Source organism: Dermacentor albipictus, chromosome 1, assembly GCF_038994185.2.
Source record: "Dermacentor albipictus isolate Rhodes 1998 colony chromosome 1, USDA_Dalb.pri_finalv2, whole genome shotgun sequence".
Taxonomy (NCBI): domain Eukaryota; kingdom Metazoa; phylum Arthropoda; class Arachnida; order Ixodida; family Ixodidae; genus Dermacentor; species Dermacentor albipictus.
This window is the reverse complement of record NC_091821.1, coordinates 323,954,402-323,971,809: the sequence shown is the minus strand read 5'-3', so window position 1 is coordinate 323,971,809 and position 17,408 is coordinate 323,954,402. Positions and strand designations below refer to the sequence as shown.

At 44.7% G+C, this 17,408-nt stretch overlaps 1 protein-coding gene across 1 annotated transcript in view; it reads left to right on the top strand.

Moving 5' to 3' along the window:
* Positions 1-17,408, top strand: part of vap (RAS p21 protein activator vap) — a 75,097-nt gene that overhangs the window by 48,854 nt on the left and 8,835 nt on the right. The window contains exons 18-21 of the mRNA XM_065453226.2: positions 5,463-5,605; positions 11,896-12,011; positions 13,342-13,428; positions 16,660-16,727. Of these exons, the coding sequence (XP_065309298.1) occupies positions 5,463-5,605; positions 11,896-12,011; positions 13,342-13,428; positions 16,660-16,727 (414 nt within the window). The remainder of the gene's footprint in view (positions 1-5,462; positions 5,606-11,895; positions 12,012-13,341; positions 13,429-16,659; positions 16,728-17,408) is intronic.

The following is a 17,408-nucleotide window of genomic DNA, read 5'->3' as shown; positions in this document are numbered from 1 at the left end:
ATGTTCTAAGCTGGTTTAGTTGGTTTGTGTTCAACATGGCAAACAGCACAGAAGATGGGACAAGTGAAACAAATGTTTGTTTCACTCATTTCATCGTTTGCGCTGTTTGCCATGTTGCATACTAGTATACTCCAGAAATTGAATTCTGTATAGCAAAACGCAAGCACCGTGCTACAGAAACATTAGATTTCACTGGTTAGCTTACACCAACATCAACAAAGTGATAATGGTCTGATAAAGTAAGGCTGGGAAGAGGCCCTTTGTCAAAAAGCAGGGAAGAGCATGATATGGCTGTATCCGTTACAGGCATATGTAGCGGTACAAGGTAGATAGAGAAGTTTAGAGGAAGAGAAAGAAATGATTAAGGAAATGTATAAAAAAATTCTAGAATAGGAAGCGTGTATAGCATACCTGATTAACTCAAGCAGGCTAGGTGACCATCTTTCACTACCCCATTTAAAAGGGGATGCCAATAAATCATCGTCATCATCATCAAGCATGTGCACTGGCCATCTTTGATCCTCCGAGCCTATTGCTTTTGACTTTATCCTTGACTTGGGATGATTTCTCATCAGTGCTTTTTATATTCATCTGGCATAATGAATGGAGAGTACAGTGCTCATGGAGTGAAACGTGCCAATTTAGTGCTGATGCACATACAGTAATCCCTCGTTACAACGAAATCGCTTTCGTCGAAATATCGCTTTATTCGAAATTTCTTTCGGTCTCGACCCGAACGCATGCATTTTAAGCCATATTACTCGAAGTGCATGAAGAGCTTGACCAGCTTTGCGCCATAGCATTCCATGGCGTGCGCTCGATGAGCAAAGTTTTACCACTGTGCTGTGTTTTACCACTTCTGGTGCTGAAAATGTGCCGAAAATTGTAAAAGAAGTGTCCTTCTGATTATAAGTGCCATGTTCGACGCGAGGAGCCACATTAACAAATCAGAAAGACGACTTTGGGGACGCCGGTCTAGAAATTTGCTCACCGCTCACCATAATCAGCCTGTATCGCAATAAAACACCGCCTCTAGCTTCTTTGGACTTTTGATGGTGCAAATCAACTGATAACTTGCTAAAAACATGAAAAATCTGAGTGTTGCCAGTGGCGAGTCAGGTTGTCAACATGGCAGATCAATGCGAGGTGGTGTTTCCCCGGTGATTTTCTCAAGCCGGTCATGCTAAATTCACACCATCCAACTTTAGACAAACGGTCTAAATGCGTAGTAGGGTCATTGAATTTTGTTCCTAAACATTTGTTTATGTCGCGGATGCAATGGTGCGCAAACACCGACACTCGCATTGTAGAATTAGCACAATGTTGTCGACAATGGTGCTCCGAAAAACTCATTTTGTAAACTTCACGGCTGCTCACCTCAAGAAAAAATTGCCGAGTGATAATGCAAAGCCCCTAAAGCAAAACCCTTCAGTTTTCTCGATCACGCTGCGTACCCGCAATGAGCGGCTAATTGTTTTTTGAGCACAGCAAACACAACTTCAGACTCGAGCCACGGCATTTGCAGCGCTTTCCAGTGCGATACTCTCAAAGTCTTCTGTGACCTCCACACCACTCTGTAAAAGCGGCCACTGCCTTCCCCTTCTCATTCGCTCTCCATTCTGCAAGCCGTTTGGACACCAGTCACTCCTCTCACTCGCCTTCATGTCAACTCCTCGCCTCCTCGCTGCCAGTTTCAACGTTGCTGCTCCTCCTAAGCTGCCCTCTTCCGACCTGCCCTCCCAAGCACAATCTTCTACCAGTGGGTGCCCTTCTGCGGTTCCTGCTTTTTGGTCTCAACAACTCCGATCGCCTTTCTTCTGCTACACGTGTAGCCGATGCCAGGCTCGCCATTGCTACAGTCGCCATAACCAGTGCGCACTGACGAAGAAAGTGAGATACCCTGAAGATATTTTGAGCTTCTGCCTTCTTTGTCGCCCGCCGCATTCAGTCACTCTGGCTCCGACAGCACGTGCATTCGGATCTGTGCTGCAGGCCATGTGATTGTGTGTTATTTAGAGTGCTAAATTGGGCGAGCCTTGCGTATGCTTTTTTGTGGTCTGCAGTGATAAATGGCTCCGTCAGTCTCCGGGTGAAAGCATCTGACTTTGGAGCAGAAAGATCTGTTGATAAAAGAAGTGGAAAATGGTGGCCGGCAGAAAACTGACATTGCGAAGGAATTTGGCATACTGCCGTCTACTTTATCAATTGTATTGAAAAACAAGGAAGCTCTGCTGGATGGCTTTGAAAAGAGCTTCTCGGCAAAGAGAAAGAGGAATCGCAATTCAAAATACCCCGAAGTGAAAGGTGCACTTCTACAGTGGCTGAAGAATGCCAGGAGTGCAAACCTCCCTATACATGGATCTGCACTTACTGCAAAAGGTGAAGCTCTCGCCCTCCATATTTCAAGTGCAGCAATCGCTGGCTTGAGCGGTTCAAGAAACAACACGGTGCGACCGGAAAGTTGATCGTTGGCGAAAGCACAGCCGTGAACTGTGACACTGTAGATGTGTGGCGCCAACATACCTACTTGAAAAGTATGAAGACAAAGACATATACAACTTAGATGAAGCTGCATTTTTCTACAAGATGCTACCGAATCGCACGTTCACTACTGCTGGCAGATCCTCATCTGGAGGAAAATGGAGCAAGGAACATGTCATGGTGCTGTTTGGTGCCAATGCAACAGGCGAGGACAAGCTTCCCTTGTTGATACTGGGAAAGGCGAAGAACCCGCAGTGCTTCCAAAATGCAACTATTCCCACAAAGAATGCATTGTTAAGAATGGCGAGCCGCTAAGCAAGATTGCCACCTTGCCACCCGATTACGACAAGGGGTGCAAGACGCGCATTCCGCACCCTCTCCGTCACTGCAGCTAGGAGGCGTTCGAAGAAGCGGCCTTTGTGCTGAAAACCCGCTTCCTTCCTCCAGCCCCATCGACATTGTGACGGGACGAGTTCGGTGTGTGAACAATGGTTTCGGAGTTCCCCAACGTGGACCTGATTTGACACGCATGGACAAGCTGCCGTGGGGAAGACGTATTTTGGGGCTTCTCACGCTTCGGCATGACGCAAAACAACGAGCGACCCTGGATCGGCACCGATAGTTCCCGGAACGGCACCCCTCCAACGCCGTCGTTTGGGCTTCGGAGTGTGTGTGCCTTTGTGTCTGTAAACTGATCTGCAGAGCAGCGGCGAGTTGGTGATGAGTAAACGAACAGTCGCCGCCTCGTATGGCCGGCGGATCGATTGTATAAAAACTGTGGTTGTGCGAATGCTGAGGACACTTCTCTTGAGCAGTCATGTTAGACTGAGTCACTTCTCTCATGCAGTCATGTTGGACTGATACTCTTTTTCTCAAGCAGTCATGTTAGACTGATTTAATTTCTGTAAATAAACCCTTTTCCTCGTTCTCGATGAGAAACAGTTCTTCACTTCATCAACGATCTCAGCGTAAATAAGTTGGACGACGGCATGGGCCAGCTACCTTCGAATTCATGCCGTACTCCAATCTTGGCAAAGGACGACGGACGATGGGATTGAGCCCCCAATCCTGACAGCATCTACAAAAGTAACAAGCGAGCATGGATGACTGCTGCTAGTCTTGAGGACTATGTGCGCCTTCTGGATATATGGTTCGACGCAAATAATTGGCCAGTGCTTTTCATAATTGACAATTGTTAGAGCCATGGGAAGATCAACAACCTCAAGACGTTTGCTGTTAAATTTTTGCCTGCAAACACAACCATGGTACTGCAACCGATGGATTAGGGTTTTATAGAGACCACCTGGAAGCTGGTGCCACAAGACTCTTTTGCAGCGCATGCTCACAGCGTATGACACCAGCAAGAGGTACAAACAACATTGATTTGCTTGGTGTGATCCATTTGCTGAACTTTTCATTTAAAGAACTCGCACCTTTGAAAGTCACCAACTGCCTTGTGCATGCTGGCTTTTCCCGCGCCGTCGTCAGCGACCCTGACGATGGCCAGCCTGATGTTTACCGGACAGTGATCTGAATGAGGCTGTTCATAAATTGCTGGCCAAAAAGTAGAAGGCGACTTCGAGTCATTCGCATTGGCTGACGCTGCTGCTCCCATGTTCGCCCCAGTGATGGATGCGGAGATACTAATTGACACTGTTGGTGGCCATGAAGAGCCAGCGGACGAAGAGCCATGTGAAGTGCCAACCTTGGTGCAGATGAGGGAGCACCTACGCCTGCTGCGAAATAAAGTTGAATGCATGGGCGGCAACCACAGCATCGTGCAATGCTTGGTCAAATTAGAGCAGGGGTTGCTCGCACCCGGTAAGAACTTGAAACAGCCAAAGCTCACTCTCTTTCTTGTACCTGAATTAAGTTTTGCTTCACCGAATACATTGCATTTTTACTTCCTCACAGTTTTAGTGCAGTTAAAGTGCGACTGCTTCAGCTTTTCTCGAGTTGTCACTGATATTGATTTACCGCTTGTAACGAATTTTTTTCGCCATTCTGCTGACTTTGTCATAACGAGGGTTTACTGTACTTCCATGTTCACCATTCGAATTATGCGTGACATTGGTGCAATTTTAGCTCAAACACCTAATCGGAGTTCGCATGTCCTTTAGTGACTGGATTCGTAGCGACATGACATGTCACTCTTGCCCAAAAGAAGCCACCATGTGAGCCCAGAGCATTTCAGTGAGGTCTTTGGCTTGTTAAGGATGCTCATTTCATACTTGCTTGACGATGAGGCGTGAAGGCCATGTCACTTGTGGGCATCTGTTAAAGGCGTGCCAGTTACACTCTTCCACAAATCAGTTCCAGTTTTCGAAGTGGAATTGTCTGCAATTTATTACTATGCAAAAAGTAGCAGCATCAGCTTTTTGGACGTCTGAAACCGGTTATGCTCGGATGACTGGCTTCAAATATTGCATTAGGGTCAACGTTATTCACTCTGTGCCAAGCACACTGTCGCCTGTAGCCGCCGATGTGTGCTGTGCTGATGCATGTGGAAGTGACCAAGAATATTACTGGTGGCATTTTGGAAAGGCTCCATGTGGTCTATGTGTCAGGCTTCTAGTTTTTGTGATTTTGCTTATCTTGAAACTGCTTATATCAAAGTATTTTGCAATTTCTACAGCTTCGATTTAACTGGAGTTTACTGTATAGAGTGTCCTACTTAATGTTTTCCTGTCACGTCTCATTCTGCTAGAACTATATGCTCATTGTGCAGCCTTCAACAACATGCTTGCTTTTTTACATGAGCAGGCTTGCAGCCCTGCTACACTAATGATCATTTTGGCAATGAATAGGTTTCTGAGACAGTTATAATTTATCCAGATCTAGCAAACAAAACAGTAAGTGCATCTCCATAAAATGTATGTGTCACTGTGGCACAAATTATTTTTTGTTAACCTTATAATGAACCTATTTCTTTGAATGTGCCTTTTAGGTGCCTTTGTTAAACTGCCTCTTCATATTTGCAGAGGAGACATCAACGTTGTTTCGCACTACGTCATTGACAACGACGCTGATGGACCAATACATGCGCTCGACAGGCCATGAGTTTCTGAAGCACACCGTTTATGACTCTATAATTCGTGTAATGGATGGGAGGCAGTCTTGTGAGGTGAGTCTGCCTGCCAGTTGGCATACTGCAAGCACAGCCAAGAAGCAATGCATGTACAGTACAATCAAACCTCGTTGTATGTAGCAAAATCACATCCAACATTTAAATACCCTCATTATATCCAATATTCATTATAAGCATACACATAGGGTTGTTCGTTTTCGGGTAAAACCTGATTTTGTCTTATTTTTACACCTTGAACATGTTTCCGGAGGATCAGGTTAAATCCAATTTCTCCCCAAATGGACCTTCCCAGTAGCGATCTGCACAATCATGCGCTGATGGTCCGCCATTCTCTATGGGCGCCCTGCGCAATATGAACACATGGGTGCATTCTCACTCTGCTGCTTGGAGAGTAGATATTGCTTTCTAGCGCTGCACTTTTTTTATCCCCACTTTCTCTACAGGTTACTGTGAGTTTGTACGTGCACCCCCCCCCCCCCTCCCCCCCAAGGAAGGCTTGCAAAATAAAGGGGCAAACACGTTTCAGGCTGACCACGCTGCGAGCACATGGCTGCCAGTCAGCGAGTAACAAATTTATGACGAAAAAAAAAAAGCAAAGAAAACTGCGCTTCGCCTACTGTAGATTAGTCTCGGGTATGCGCACCTGCTTCCATGGCTTTTATGCGAAAAGAACGGTTGACAAGTCGGTGGGGTAGAGATTGAGCGGCGAAGATGTTTTGTGCACAGGTTTTTTACCAGCGAGGGCCCTAATGCCTATTATCACTTTTCTTCAGCCAGCCTCCGTCACGGTGAGTTAGACATGCTCGTTAATCGACCTTGTTGAGAGCCATGTAGTGTTCTGCACCTCCATGCTTCACGCAGCTTGTGATATCCCCTTTCGACTGCCCACGAAAGAAGGGAAAGAAGCCACCGCACCCAAAATTCTGTTTTGACAGGAACAGCAAGATTTCGAGAATGGTGGCATTGTTCCGATTTGATGGACTTCAATAAAGGGCCTTGTTTTGGTGGGGGTAGAAAGACAAATGAGAGAATGTGACCAGCAAGCGACAGGAGGTTGGTCTTTTAGGTTTTCCTACAGGTTTTCTCCACAAATTCGAAGCACTGCTAACAAAGAACTCACCAGCCATCCGGAGAAAGGGAACTGGCAATGAAGTGAATCATGCATCTGATTGGTTTAGAGTACGAACTCTAACCAATGAGATGCATGATCTCCATCGTCACTTCCGACTACCAGGGGCGACTGCAGAATGCAAAGCCACTGTCATGAACATAAGACTCCAGTGCGCGGCACGGGGAAATGCAGCGTGGAGATGGGAAGAAAACGAAGGACACCGTATGACTGATGTAAAGAGCATGAAGATCTCCAGATCGCAACGAAAGACAGTGAAGGCAGCCCACGTTAGTGTGCAAATATTGCAACACCGAGATGGTCACCAACCCAGCGAAGAAGTCCTACGACCAAATTCATGAGCATCTAGCGTCATCTCGTCATAAGAATTTCTAGATGTCGACCCAAAAAGCTGAGAAGGCAGGAACATCTCGGCAGATGCTCTTTGATATGTCCTGTAGACAACAGGGGAAAGAAACTGAAGTGGATGGCACAATCCATGACTTCGTTCGTGCCCTAGCCTACAGTGGAATGAGCATGCACCAGGTGGACAGACCTCTGGGGGACTTCGTACGCAAATACTGCAAGGCCGTGAAGACCATGCCAACAGGACAAAGACTTCGGCTGAAATACCTGAAAGAAGCTTTTGACAAGGACATGGTGAAAATCCGCAATGATATGCGAGATATGAAAGTGAGTGTCATCGTCGATGAATCCTCAGATTTCATTGGCGTGCCCTCTATCAGCACTCTTCTGTGCTACTATAGCTGCAAAACTGTGGAGAAGCAGGTTGTTTTGGTCGACATTGACAGAGTAAATGCCTTGAACAGCTACACGGTGGCCAGCGTAATCAGCGAGACTCTTCTGACTGTAGGCAAGGCGTGGAAAGACATGACTGTAGCTACAGACTCAGTGGAGTACATGTGGAAAATGGTACGAGGAAACTGTCAAGCTGAAGGAATCCAAATCTTGTATGTGAAAGATTTAGCACACTTCATTGATGAGAGTGTTGACCATGCCATTTCTTTACCATGCATGTCAACAGTTCAATCCATAGTGATCAACTTTGGAGCGTTATTTAAGCACGCTAACAAGCTCTACCAAAAGTGCACCGAAATTTGTGCTTCTAATGGCCTCTTTGGACCTTATGTTAAGAAGCCATCTTCTTTGTCCCGAATAGATGGCAAAGCTTCTACAAAGCATTTGTGGTTGTCATAGAAATGTGGAGCTCGTTAATGGAACTTGCTGAAAGTTCGTATGATAGCAGCAAAGTGGAAGCTATTCGAGTGATACTTTCTGAAAAAGAAGTTGTTTATCTAAAGACAATCGTGATGAGAGACACACTCGGTCCCCTTTTATATGCCCAGAAAATGCTTGAAAGCGGTAAAACTTCCGATGTCCAGCTTTGATCAGCTGGTAAACGTCAAGCTGCAGCAGACTGCTAATGAGCTTTCAACAATAATCGGTAAAAGTGATCAGGCCAGAGCTGTTCTGTCTATGTTACCCAAGAGCATCGCCACATTAGTAAAAGCATCTTGTGAAGAGTTCTGCACGAAACTCGCCACAAAATGGTACTGCACTGTTGAACGGAACGTCTCAGACAGAGACGAATACCAGCTAACTTTGTGAAAATTGGGAGCTGTCCTGGATCCATTTCAGAAGCGTCTGTTGGCGCAGTCATTTGATGACTACTGACCTCTGTTCAAGTCCATAACTGATGATATAGATTCACTTCATAGCGAGTTCAATTAGTAGTGACAGGAAGCAAGCCCCACAAACACAACTGTCAAACTCATTGAGTATTGGCGTGACTCTACCGCTCACTACCCTAGGCTGGCAAATGCTGCACTGACATTGTTGTGCCTAGCTACAGTCGGATACAACTTTAGAAAAAAGGGGGCGTTTACTCCTCCGAGGCGGAGGCAGACGAGCATCCACCAATGGGTGCGCGCTCTGGACAAACGTCATGAGCCAGACGGCTGGTGACACCGCCGAAGGAGAAGATGGCCGCCCGCGCTTCGAACTGGGCGAGGTCGCGACAGCTGTGTGCTTCAGCCCCTCGTCAGAGTGAATTCCAGTAGTGTTTATGAGGGTCTATCATGCCGGAAACATTACTACGAACTTACGATGCGCCATTTATGCCGCGTGCATTTATTCTGAGCCGTGATCCGTTGAAGGAACATTGCAGCGAGCATCGCTGGTGCTGTGCTACGCTTTGCCTGTAAACAGGATCCCGCGGCGACCGCTGCGAACACACATCCTGCGTACTTGGTCCATGTTGTTTTATTTCGCTCCCGAGCGAAGTTATGGCGAGAAAGTTTTCCAAAGACTGGTGCCTACGGTAGCGGTGGGTGTGTTTTTCGTCGGATGGGGTGAAATGATGGAGCAAAACCATTCTCAGGAGAAATCAGAAAAGTTCACGCAACAGAAACTATTTGCTGAAGAAGCCTTCAACGCAAAGATTTGTCGCCATCAACTTAGCGTAAACTATCAATAAAGAGGTTTTAGCTTTTCCGGTATTCCGGTAAAACGCAGGCGGACGCCCGGCGCGTTGGGGCGTTGGGGCGGAGGCGTAAACGTGAGCGGTCGAGCGGTCTGCACGGTGCAGCCACCTGGTGGCGCAGTGTTCAAACAGACAGAAACAGTTAATATTGCATTAACCGAGCGTATTCTTCTTAGCTGCTGGTGTAAATTTTCGGCACTGGCATAATCGTGTTGCAGCCCCAACGCCCCAATGCCCCGTCCGCCTGCGTTTTACCGGAATACCGACGGTGTTCCGGTGTACCGGAATACCGACGAAGCGACGGTGTTCGAGTCAGTTCGAGTGTTGTGTGGCACCGTCGATTGATTGCTGTACACCAGTTCTCACTGCATGCGCAACCTGCAGAATGCGTGCTGTGAAATTGTGAAAACACAAAACCAAAAAATATAAATTTTATGCTATTTGAAACCAAGAGTATTTATTTAAAACGATGAATGAAGCATTTTTGCACCTTCCTGCCTCGACCATATTCTCGCCCCAGGTTTGTAATGGTTGCGATAAATGCATTGTTTTATATAAGTACTTTTTCTATAGCAACTGATTCATTTTAAGCATGAGAAACGAGCAGTAGATACGCCGTGTACAAGTGAACAAGCGCAAAAGCGTTGCAGAGCTGCTCTTTCTACTTTTGTCACTTGCAATGAAGCTAAAGAGCAGACGACGGGCAGCGTTGTGAAAGGCACGGGGTTATTTTTCTGCCGCTATCCGGCATGTGCTGCAGCACATGAGAACTCTAATAAACCAGTCATCAAAATGCAAAAGTCTTTATTTATACCGAGAATTACGCGTTTCAGGAGCACGATGTTTCGAGCGGGACTATTTTAGTCGCGGAGGCTATTCGCTGTCGCGCTTCGGTCATCTGGGCGGGGCCTCCCCTTTTTTCTAAAGTTGTATCCGACTATAGTGGAAGCTGTGACGTCGAGAGAACTTTCTCCTAGCTGAGATACATTTAATGACCGGACAGGTCTCAAATGGAGGCCAGCATGTTGCAAATGCAGATGATAATCTATGTAAACAAGAGTGTGTAAAAAGTTGATGACCAGCTTTTCGTCAATAAAATTTTTCATTTCTCAGAAGTTATCAATGCTCTTTACTGTCATCATAACTGATTCATTTCCAAGAAATGCCAAATTTTGGTGAGTATTTTCTAGAATACCCTGATGTCCCCCCGATTACCAGCTTGAAACAAACACCAATTTTAACACGTTAGGGTTAAGAAGCCTATGATACCTTCTGATACAATAAACTGAGTGTATTGCTTAGTACATCTGTAGATTTATTCCCCCCCCCCCAAAAAAAAACGTATTTCAGAATCGTTTCATAAAAAAAAAAAAACTATTTATCCCCAATTGTCAGTTTGAAGAATAGCACCCGATTTTTATCCCCTGATTAAAAAAAAGATATATGGAACCTGTAAACAAACAACCCTACACATACAGTAGAGCCTCACTGATACCGTCCTGTTTGATACAATTTCTCGGCGCCGGCGCTCACGATAGAGGACACAATAAATGACCCAATACAGTTATGATTCTTTTTTACCGGAGAATCACGGAAAACACGATCTTTCAGCATCAGTGTTCAGTCCATCGCCGAACTGTGATCATATAATATGTTTTCCTGCCGCTAGATCCATGTGAATAAGAAAAGGCGCGACCCACGTGCAATTGAGAGCAGTAGCCGCCCGCCATGGCAGCTTCCCTGCCGTGCTCGCTGGCCAGTGTCATCCAGAAATGCCGGCATGCATTCAGTTTCTTCTTCAGGCACAAGCAGATCTCCTCACAGGTCATTGCACGTCGCCAACCACAACTATTGCCTCCAACCTTATTCCGATAAGCTTCTTCAACTATGTTTCACAGCACACTGTGGGTGTAGTACCATTGGAATCATACTGTACGCTTTGAATGGTTGATTATACAGACGTTAGCTTGGTGATTATTCAGCCACTAGCTTGCTGAAGCCAAAAAAATGTCAACATGCATCTTGGGCTGCTCATGCCCCATCAGCTCAACATGTGTTAGCGTCTCATGCTGCAATGATTCGTGCAATGCTTCATATTAACTAGGTGTCAACTACTGTTGAGTGAGCCAGATTTTTTAGGGACTTCGGATCATACGTTGTTCTGGTTAGCATGTTTTCTTTTTCTTGGATGTTTTTATTTAGAAAACATATGAACGAGGTTCTGCTGTATTTGTTACATGCTGATATCAGTGACAAATGTTTTAGATTTGCTTAGTTATACTTGATAATTTGTTATATCTATTTTTGTTATAGTATTGAGGTTTGGCTTTATTGCATGCGTGCAACCACTAAGAAACAAAATGAACATGTAGGGTGCATAACATTAGCGCTTGCTAAAGGCCATCTAGACATTGGTAGTGTTAATGACTCAGAAAGTTACTAACCTAAATATTAAGATAGTGAATGTGTGATTTCATTTATCCATCAGCAATTATTTTATGCACTTGTACTAATACGCATATTACTCTATTCAAACTACAGTGTAAGACAAAAATTATGTGTTGCTTGAACAAATGTCAGGTTGTTGTTTGCTCGAGGTGTATATTTTTGTCCAGTGCACCGTATAGTTAAATAAGAGCTGTTGAATGATGGGCATTTTCTTGTGTCATACACACACTGTGAAATAATTTTTTGTCTATGTTTCCTTATTTCCAGTTGAATCCTAGCAAACTTGACAGTCCCTCAGAAGCCTGTGCCAATGCTGAGCATCTGCTCTCGGTGCTGGATTCGATTGTTGAGTCTATTTTTTCATCTGTGGAATATTGCTGCCGGTGAGCATTAGTGGCACTCACTCATTTTTGATTATGATGTTGTAGAGCGTGCATAAAGCGCTTATTTCATGTTAGCAGGTAAAGGCTATCAGTAATGCAGTGAGGAAAAACAAGCTGCATTAGGCCCTCCTCCCACGTTTCTAATATTGTGGAGATGGAAAAGAAAATTAACATTAAATGTCTTTGCTGCTTCATTCTGGATACCTAATAACTTTTGGTTATGCAGCTAATATAACTTCAACTGTCCATTGATTCACTGAGCCACAGGAATGATCAAATAGGCTTGTGGGTGGGCCTTTTGCCTCTAAGCATTTGCTGTGGTGGCTTTTTGTCCACGGTGTTCCTCTGTTGTACACGAGGTTGCAAGTTCAAGTTTTGCACATTCTTACCTGTAAAGAATTTTAAGAATGCTCCTGTACTGCACTTCTTCTGCGTGTCTCAGTTTGGAGCCTCCCATTGCATCTCTCATAGCGTAGGTTTCGCTTTGAGGTTCTAAATACCATCATAAGTTGCCTCCTGTAAGCATTTTTGTCAAGAGTTTGACTGGCACAATCATAGCGACTTCGGCAAATTTCTGTTGCTATGGCATTACATGATAGGTTATGTCAAGTCAGGTGAAAAAAGTATAATTGAAAGTGATTGCTTAATATGATGACCATTGTGCAGATAATACAAATTACACAATACCAAAATTGTATAAACACAGTCCCCCCTGTGGAGGCATGAGCATAGTCTAATTTCGTGTGAAGTTACATCATTTTTCACGCATATGCCGGTCAGCTGGAGGTCACAAGCATTCAGGAAATAACGGACCCAGGCAGGCAGTCAGATGACAAGGAACTTCAAGAACCGAACTTCTTGATTGGGTGAACTTGTGCCCACAAAAAGATATGTACATCTCTGTAGTAGTAGAGGTGAAGCTTGCAGCATGGCTGGCATTCATTGGATCAAATGACACTCACTATAGCTCTCAGTAATTATGTTGATATCATTGTACGTCAACAGAGATTCTCAGTTAGCCAGCAATCATTACGACAGTTTCACAATTTGCTGCTATTTGCCTTGCCTATGTCTCTTAGTGAGGGGACTGCCAAGCTAGTTTGAACACTCATGACATAACAGATACCGCATGGACTTCTTGTGCAAGAATGAAAGTGCAATAACGCAGATAACATGCAAAAAGCAACAAATGATCACAATCACTGGACATGCGACAGTATTTAAAATTCATATGTGCCCACACACAGGTATTGTACATTCAATGGGCTGTGCTTGAACTCCCAGCTGCCTTCTATGCACATAGTCCCTTATTTTTATTTTTATATTTCAGCACATTAAGGTACATTTGTCATTGCCTTCAGAAGAAGGTGGCATCCAAATGGCCACATGATCCGATGGTCAAGACCAGAGTTGTCAGGTGAGATTTGTGGGCCACAGAATTTCACCAGATGTGCTTCCTTTTGCTAGCTTGTGTTTTAAACCAGAGCTTTCTTTGCCTCTTCATTCGTCTTTTGCACTACTGCTGCTGCGTCGGTGGGTGGTTCAGAGCGTGTATATACATGGAAAAAGCGTGGCAGAGAGAAGAAAGGTGACGTGAGAAACTCGCTTGGACCTTTACATCATATCACAGTGTGTACAATTTCTTCTGAAGCTCCCTGGGCGTCAACAGATTAGCCTCTTGACCGCTGTAATTATCCGTGACCCCCCCCGCAAGAGCATTGCGGAAAGTGCAGCGCGTACCCTTCTACTGAAGTGCAAGTCCCAATGAAAGGGAGATAGAATGGTAGAGAGGAGGCAGGGAGAAGAGGCATAAAATGAGTAGAACCGGCACAGTTGCAAAAATAGCCTTGCCACTTTCCGCTCACAGTTTCCACACAGGGGGGAAGGGCGAGACAAGCAAGGAAAAGGCGATGTGAGAAGGTAAGGAAACGTTGCTACTAATAGACACAACAGCAGTTGTGGTCAAACTGAACGTACGGCACTGTAAGTCTCTGCTATTTCTGAAAAATAAACCATTCAAATTTGTGAAGTGGACAACTGACGCAAGGTGTGCAGATACAAAGCCACAAACAGATTTACCATACGTTCAAGAAAGAGTGTCTTGATTCTGCAATTAGCCACAAAAGCTTGTGAGTGCTGTGCTGTGCGTACGTTTACATGCGACCGCGTCAGTGTATTTTAGACATTGTCATTTCATCTCTATAGACACACAAATGTAGAGTCAGAGCTTGCACTGAATTTTTATATTCTGGCAGCTTGGAGAGTTTTACCGCTTTCTTTCTCTAGCTCTAGCAGAACAGTCGCGGGTTCACAACTTTCATCGTGCAGCGCTTCTCTCACTTCATATCGGCCCTCGTCAGCTCAGACGGCAAGGGTGGAGCCTGCTAATCATTCTGAGTGACCAAAATTATATATAGTATATGTATAAGAAGGTCGCCCGAGGCCATGTTGTTATTTATTATGTTAAACAAAGAACATTGGACTCGTGAGACGCACGACATTGCACGCAAATATGCAGCATGCTAGCCCCAGCTTGATTTAGCATGTCTCATTGGCTTGGTCGGCAACTACTGGATTGACTAGGCTATGGACTAGGCCAGAAGTGCCATTTCGTTACTTTTGGTTTCACGATGGCAATGTAACAACACGAAAACTTCGCTCATTCTGGGGAGGCATACTTGGGCGATCACTGGAGATACTATCCCTTTTGAAGTCTTGCATGACTTGGCACTGAATGCATCAATGTATGCAAGATATACGGCCAATACTGTTCCTGTCAGTACGTGAAGATTAGGAGCTTGGCATGCCAGACGCATCTGGTGCCAAGTCGTGTGAAGGTGATGGTATCTCCGAAAGTGGTTGACCCAAGAATACTGCGCCTGCTTGTGTCTGCGCCCAAGTTGTCATGGGTGTCGTACAGGCATAGTTCAAGATATTGAATGGTGCATTGTGTCTCAAATTGCAATAGTGTGGAAGTGCTGCGACTAACCGACTAAGAAAATTTAATTTATTCTAATATACAGTGAAACCTCGTTAAACCATATTTGGCTAGAGCTCGGAAAAAGTATGTACTAAACGGTAGTACTGCTTAACTGAAATAGCATGAGATCGCCCACTTACCTGTAAAAAACGGAACTCAGAGAGAGTGCGCTGAAAGGGGAAAAAGACATGCAGTATTCATTCACTTCGTGCGACAAGAGTGTTATTTTCATTTGATGCCGCCGCAGCCTAGCAGTGACGACAGCAGCCTCAAACTTACTGAAGCTGCGAGCCAGCTTTTCAGCCAGCCCCCTCTTCTCGGCAAACACTCGCATGGCAGATTCCTCATTGGCGTTGCATGTTCTCCATGCACGCGGGCGGTAGCACTGCAGAAGTCGCGGGGCGCCTTTTTCATTGCGGGGTGCTGTTCTCTTCGCGACGATTGCATTCATGAGGCCGATGTAACGCACTGTTTATGCCACTGTCGGGCCTGAATTGACCGTGCTGTTGCCTTCCGTGTCGTCCTCATCACTGTTGCTAGTTGACACTTCGGCAACAACAGTGGCAACAATGGTGAAGAGTCGAACCTCGTAGCCGACATCTCTACGCAGTTGCAGCAGCGCTGCCGAGCAACTTCTTCGCATTCCAAATGCCACACGCCTTAGTCAACAGTATATCCATGTTGCGTGCCAGCGCTGACTTCATGTCACATTCGATAGCACAAATGATGTCTAATTTGTCTTCTATGCTGAGCACCCGGGGTCTTTTTTATTCGAGCTTCGGCATGATGGGAGTCCTTGTTTGCACGATGCCACAACGCTCTCTGGCACGGTTTTTTATTCTATGGCACGGCGCCGAAATGATGTTGATGTTGATGTGGCTTCACGCACAATCGCACGGAGAACTTGGAGGTCATTGTTCTGATCTCTGAGGCTTGTTGTTCTGCTGGGCCACCCAACAGAGACAACGCACCGCCTTGTTTGCGTGACAAAAAGTGGAAACGCTACGTGTTAACCGATACATACGCATTAAACTGGTACAGTTTATGTGTACACAAAACACATTATGTTCAATGGCCACTGAGTTAGGGATTTGACTTTAGTGTACTACTTTTAAAATGAAACTGCTGTTTAAGTGGGTACGGTTTAACGAGGTTTTACTGTAACACAGAAAAAACTTCATAAAATAAACACATAAAAAATATCACTTTCTGGCATGTTCCACAACTGCTTTCCGCCAACTGTCGAGGTGAAACTTTGTTCTCTTAATGGCTCATTGATGATCAAGAGCATTCACTTTCTGTTGTGATGGAAAATACTGCCTCACCTACCAAAGCTTATTGGTTGCTACAGTTTGCACTGCTGTCTTCATATTGAAAAAGTAGGGTAACTGAATCTATCAGTCTCACAAGGTGTGGAGTAACATTGAAGCTATAAATTCTGGGAAAGAATCTTGCCTTATAGTTGAATGAATATGGTAACTTGTTTTATCTGCATACTCTACAACTGCATCTTTGCAAGACTGGAGTTGCAGTTAAGTTCTATAATGAGCTCAACTCGCACATATTATTTACCTTTTATGCCCACATGACCTTAATAAAGAAAAATATTCTTAAAGTTTCAAAGCAGTAAGCAAATTTCAACGTATATCTTGCCATCTTGCATTACAGTGGGTTCATTTTCCTGCGGCTTCTGTGTCCTGCTATACTGAATCCGAGACAGTTCAACCTCATCAGCGGTACGTACCATTTCCTGTGGCATTTTTTGTGCATGCAAAGCCAAGAAAAATATGTCTGAAAGACACGTGCAGTGGCTGATAACTGTTCACTATTGTTTATTTGTTTGTTTATTTAGTTATTGAACATACAGAAAACGTATGTATCGAGGAACAGAAGGCACTGAAAGCAGTGAAAAGCATTGAAAAACTATATTACCGGCTAAACATTTGAATTTACTTCAGTAGTTAGCTGTGTTCTAAATGGTGTGAATTTATATAAAAAAGTAAACTGCAAGTTTGAATGAGTATTGCTCAAAAAGTTCTGCTGAGACGAGTGCTGAATTCCTACAGATGCAGGAACGGTGCAACACTAGGTGTTATCAGAAGTGAACACAGTAACTGATTAAGATTGTCAAAACAGGCCAGTGGTTACCTTACCAAAGATTAAAATTAAAGGCGAAATGGCTTAGAAGTTAGCCAACACATCAACATTTGAAGAAAAAAGGGGAAGGGTACTACTACAAAGTTAATTCATTAAACGGCCCTTGAAATGGTTCGGACTAATTTTGTAGGCGCGTAGGGTACAGCTTAAGTAGAGCATTCGCACCACAATTTAAGTGAAGCGTTACGTATTAACCCTTTCAGGCGCCACTTTATCCCATTGATTGAAAAGTTGCTTTCACCACATCTCTTGCATCTTCA